At 41.3% G+C, this 5,961-nt stretch overlaps 1 protein-coding gene across 1 annotated transcript; it reads right to left on the reverse strand.

Moving 5' to 3' along the window:
- Window positions 1-501: 501 nt before the first annotated feature.
- TKTL2 (transketolase-like 2) lies at window positions 502-3,306 on the reverse strand. Its single transcript, XM_011983985.1, has one exon. It carries the CDS (start codon window positions 3,141-3,143, stop codon window positions 1,266-1,268), a length of 1,878 nt encoding a protein of 625 aa, XP_011839375.1. The 5' UTR covers window positions 3,144-3,306; the 3' UTR covers window positions 502-1,265.
- Between the last annotated feature and the right edge of the window lie 2,655 nt (window positions 3,307-5,961).

The raw sequence follows: 5,961 nt of genomic DNA on the forward strand, positions 1-5,961 counted from the left end.
ACAAAAGAGGAAATCAGCTTAGAGAAAACAAGTAGTAGTAGATGAGAAGAGCCTGGTTTCTCTAATTCCCAGGTTAGTATTAATATTTTTTGACTCTATTATTCCTCCTAAGAGAATGATTGCTGAGACAAATTTGTTATGCCCCCAAAGAACTTAATGAGGGTAATAAAAATAAGGAAATAATTACTTGCAATAGACACAGAGTAATTTTAATTTAGTGAGGAACCTTGGGTCCATCTGTGATTTGCCTGGACTGATACTTTTCTTGTACTCCAAGCATATATTTACACACTCACAGCCAACAGTCAGGAGTCTGCTTAAGGGATGGCTTTTTAGTCCATACAATCTTCTCTAGTGACTTATCTCCAGCTTCAACCTTTTTCCAGGTTTGCTTCTGGGGGACATGACTCTCTCTGCTTCTCATTTAGACACAAGTTCTCCCTTATTTAGGATTTCATCAGGAAGAAATCAAATCTCACATACACAGCACAGACTAAAGTATCTGATTTTTAAATGCTTTATTACATTGACTTTAGTATTATTAGTAGATGAATATAATCAGATTAATAATCTGGTTTGGCCAGAAGGAAAAAACAAAACATTTCTGAAGCTTCACAAAACTATGTGTGTAGTGTGCAAACTAGAACCAGTTATACTTTCATCTCTTCACAGAACACCACAAGCAGTGTGGTGCATCATAAGAGCTTTCACTGCTGCACCATCACCTCCAAACTGTAGAGGGGAGATGAAGGCAAACTTTGGAGGAATTTCCAAGGCAACTGCAGTCAAATATTATTTGTAAAACTGCAGGTATAGGATGGCATTATACAAAAGCTCAAACAGCCTTCAAAACTTTTGACTATTGAAGTCTAAAATTAAATTTCAATTTTTTTAACTTACAAGGAAATCATACTCATTTAAGATATAGTTACCTCTACCTTAATCCTCAACTCAATCAGATATTTGTAGTCTTATCAGAAATATTTGTATTAGATAGTTGTTTTATTTCCTATTCTATTGCTTACAATTTTAAAATCCACATTAATAACTCAGAGTAACATTTATACATAGATTAACAGAAAGGTAAACTTTAATTTCCAAATTAGGAATGAAGAAAGATATTAAATGGCTTTGCTTTAAAAGAAACAGTACAACTGTATAGGTATAAATAATGGTTTTGTAACAATAAGCATGAATTTAATACAAAGATACCAGTGCTTTTGGACCAAAGCCAATAGACTTGACTTTTTAGAAATAAGCTTAGTTTACTTCATTAAAATAAGTGTTACGGCTGCTATAATGTGTCTGGTACTGATTCCAAACATATCCAGCAATTCACTAGTTTTCCCATGTTGAGGCACTTCTGACACTGCCAGCTGATGAACAAGGACATCAGGCTCCCTGGAGACAGCTGCACAAACAGCTTCTCCAATGCCACCTTCCCTGTAGTGATCCTCCACTGTGATAACTCGGCCGCCTGTGGCTTTTGCACTGGAGATGATGGTGGCGGCATCCAGGGGCTTAATGGTAAATGGGTCGATGACACGGACAGAAATACCTTGTTGAGAAAGATGGTCAGCAGCTGCTAAGGCTTCATGGAGAGTAACTCCAGCTCCAATTACTGTGACTTTATCATTGACACTGTGGCGGACCACCTTGGCCTGGCCAATCTCAAAATTTTCTTGTGGGGTATAAATAACTGCAGTTTCTGGTTGGCTGGTTCGAATGAAGCACATTCCTTTGGTATTGGCGGCTAGATAAACAGCATGCTCTGTTGAGATGGCATCACTTGGATAGAAAACAGTGCAATTAGGAATGCTTCGGAACATGGCTAGATCCTCCAGGGCCATTTGGGAGGGTCCATCTTCTCCAGAGGATACCCCACAGTGGGAACCAATAAGGTTGATATTGGCTTGAGAAATGGCTCCCATTCGAAGCTGATCAAATGCTCTAGTAAAAAAGGCAGCAAAAGCACTAGCAAAAGCAATGGTTCGACCACGTGTGGCACAGCCTAGTGCCACACTTACCATGTTTTGCTCAGCAATAACACACTCTATGAAACGCTCAGGGTGTTCCTTCCTGAATATCTCAGAAAAGGTGGAGTTCATTGTGTCACCACTCAGAACAATAACTCTTTCATTTGCACGGCCCAGTTTAGCCAGAGCCAAACCATATGTTTTCTGAGTAGCTATCTTGTCACCAACTTTGTAAGCAGGTGGGGAGGTCATTTTTATATCTGTGATGATGATTTGAGGTGAGTCTTCCACAGGCGGTTTTGGTCTGGGATTCTCATTGGTCTGTATCTGACTCTCAATTAATTTGACAATTGCATCTGCTCTTTCTTTTGGCACTGGCTTTCCATGCCAATTTTCTGCATCCTCAATATTTGGAATACCCCGACCTTTGAAGGTCTTGGCAACTATAGCAGTAGGTTTGTTCTTCACTTGACTTGCTTGCCAAAATACTTGGCACAAGGCTTCCACATCATGGCCATCCACTAAGTAAGTATTCCATCCAAAGGCCTCACAGCAATTCTGGTAGATGTCTGCGCCATGTTCAACGGGTGCAGGGCCACTTTGTCCCAAGCGGTTCACGTCGAAGACCGCCACGAGATTGTCCAAGTTGTAGTGGGAGGCAAAAGCGAAAGCCTCCCACACAGAGCCTTCTGAGGATTCGCCACCTCCCATAAGGCAGAACACCCGGTAACTGGCCTTGTCAACGTACTTGCCAGTATAAGCCATTCCACATGCAGCACCTAATCCCTGCCCTAGGGACCCTGTTGCCATGTCAACAAACGGCAGTCGGGGAGTAGGGTGTCCCTCCAAGTCACTGTGAAGTTTCCTCAGGTTCAGCAAGTCAGATTCACCGATGTCACCCACCTCCACCCAAGCAGCATAGAGGATGGGAGTAGCATGTCCCTTGGAGAGGATGAACCGGTCATTGTCCGGATGTTCTGGGTCTGTCTGTTTATACTTCATCGTGTGGAAGAAGAGGACAGACACGACCTCCGCTGCACTGCAGCACGACGTGAGGTGGCCAGAACCAGAGGCACACGTGGCCCTGATGGAATGGATCCGCAGGCGGTTGGCGGCGTCCCGCAGCACCTGCACAGTCTTCACGTCGGGCTTGGCGTCGTTGGCCATGATCTCTCTGTTGTCGGTTTGGCAAAGCAAATGGCGCCGCAGCACCCCCACAACCCACCGGAGCAGTGCTGTCACGTGACCACCCCACCCTCGCCTCGCCTCTGCCTCTGCCTGGAGGCCTGAGCTCAGTCACCAGCGGGGGCGCCCGCGACGCAGCTTCCCGCGAGACCCAGGAAGCGGAAACGTCGCGGTCGTCTGCCCCCCTGATGTGCACCGTTCCCCCTCTCTGTGCAAGCCCAGCTGAATGGATTTTTAGTATTTACTTTGTCACTTGCATGTTCAACATTAGTAAGCATAATTAAATTTCTTTTTACCTTTCCCTGTGTTATAAATTCAAAACTGGACATTTTTCTGTGTATTATAGGAAGCTATTTGTGAGGCTGTACTTTTTTAATGCATTAACACTATATCTGAGACATCACTCTTTTACATCAGAACATTAACAGAAAGAATCCAAAGTCACTTTCAGTCTGACCAGCATGGCAATGCTGTCTCAACAGAGACTTTCTCAGAGAAACTAAGTATCTGAATATCAGACTTATGGAAAGAAATACAATGACTAATTTGACCAAAATGTACAGGAAGAACAAATCTGAAACCACCCAATGGCAGAATAGAATTGCAACTCCAGTGTGCCCTAAAGTACTATTTCTGTGTTGAAATAATTAGAAGGCCAGTAGGCTGAGGTAGCTTCAACTCACTGAGTTCTTACCTAAGAAAAGGAAACCCAAATCAGTGTAAATGATAAAAAGGAATTTAAGCTTAATCAATCAGAAACTGCCAGCTAACTTCTAACCAGGGACTTTCCACTGGGATGACCCAAATAAGGCTAGTAACTCCGCTTTAACCAATTAAATATCTTTCCCTTGTTTCCAAATTCACCCTATAAAAGCCTTCTCCTTGGCTTCTTCATCAGGAGCTACCAGATTCGTGAATCACTGAATGGTTAAATAAATGCTTTAAAATTTTAATGTGCCTCAGTTTATCTTTTAACGACTGTTACTACAAATCATTTTTAAAACAAAGTTGCTTTAAAAAACTAAATTTGTGGGCCAGGCACTGTGGCTTACGCCTGTAATCCCAGCACTTTCGGAGGCCAAGGCGGGTGGATCACAAGGTCAGGAAATTGAGACCATCCTGGCACAGACAAGGCCAGTAGCTGGCCTTGTCAAAGTCCTTGCCGGTACAAGCCATTCCACATGCAGCACCCCTAGGGACCCTGTTGCCATGTCAACAAATGGCAGTCGGGGGGTAGGGTGTCCCTCCAAGTTGCTGTGAAGTTTCCTCAGGTTCAGCAAGTCAGATTCACTGATGTCACCCACCTGCACCCAAACAGCATAGAGGATGGGAGTAGTAACAAATCATGTAGTAACAAATCATAGAGGATGGGGTTTAGTGAAACTCCGTGTCTACTAAAAACACAAAAAAATTAGCTGGACGTGGTGATGGGTGCCTGTAGTCCCAGCTACTCGGGAGGCTGAGGCAGGAGAATGGCGTGAACCTGGGAGTTGGAGCTTGCAGTGAGCTCAGATTGTGCCACTGCACTCCAGGCTGGGCGACATAGCAAGACTCCGTCTAAAAAAAAAAAAAAAGAGTAAAAAACTGAATTTGTGCCATTGAACTCTTCTAGCAGGCCAAGGTTATGGTTTGTCATCAAAAAAACAACAATTAAAAAAAAAAACCACAATGATAATATATCATACCTTCCCATATTGTGATGTTAAACCTCTTGGTTTCTTGAGCAATAATTCTTACCTTAACTTCACATTAAAATCAGGGCACACAAGAAAAACAATGCCTGGTTCCATCCCAGAAAAAAAGAATTTGAATTTCTGGACCTGGAGTCTGGGAAGCTATGTTTCTAAAATACACCCATTGATTCTAATGTGTAGTCAAAGTTAATAACATAATCTGGATATAGTCTGAGACCAGTGGTTCTCAACATTAGTTGTAGTTTAGATTATCTGGGGAGTTTTAAAAACATCTCACATCCATGCTGCACTCCAGACCAATTATATCAGAATTTCAAGGCAATAGATCTAGGCATCAGTAATTTCAAAATCTTCCCCAGGCAATTTCAATGTTCAGTCAGGGTTGTAAACAACTAACTCAGGGGGTGTTGTTATCTTTATACTTATTATCCCTTGCATTATATCTCAGAAAAATATTTCAAATGTTACTTGCTATTTCAACTAGTTCTATCATTTTAACTGTTAAGGACGCATATTAGAATAAATGGTAATAATATGAAAATAACAAGATTTTAAGATTTGTTGCAGGAATGTTGGCATTGGACAAGTTCTTAAGAGGTCTTCGTGTATTCATAACTCCCCACGCGCTTTGCAAATTAAAGCTTGTTTATCTTTTTAGACAAATAAAGGAGGAGAAAATACAAGCAGACTAGAACTAGTAGTAAAGAAGATGAGAATTAGAGAAAGAATAATAACCACAGTAACATAATAGCAAACTACTACAGGCTGACACGAAAGTAGTTATTATAAACATGGGTAGCTCACTATTATTCTGGCCAAAAAGAACTCGAATAAATCCACACAATTAGTAAACACGATAGCATAAAATGATTTATGAGGCAATGTTCACATGAATAAAAACGTGGGAATGCTTAACATTTCTTTCCAAGTTCCCACAATCTTTCATTCATTTAAAACATTGCACAGTTATTTCCTAAAGTATTAAATAAAAAAATTTTAACATTAGCAAAGGTCAATTTTATTAAGAGGAGAATGTAGTCTTAGGGATTTAATACCCTAGATAGTATGTGTAAATTTTCTTCTATCATTCTGTGAGACTGTGTGAA

The sequence above is a fragment of the Mandrillus leucophaeus genome, unplaced genomic scaffold (assembly GCF_000951045.1).
Source record: "Mandrillus leucophaeus isolate KB7577 unplaced genomic scaffold, Mleu.le_1.0 Scaffold259, whole genome shotgun sequence".
Taxonomy (NCBI): domain Eukaryota; kingdom Metazoa; phylum Chordata; class Mammalia; order Primates; family Cercopithecidae; genus Mandrillus; species Mandrillus leucophaeus.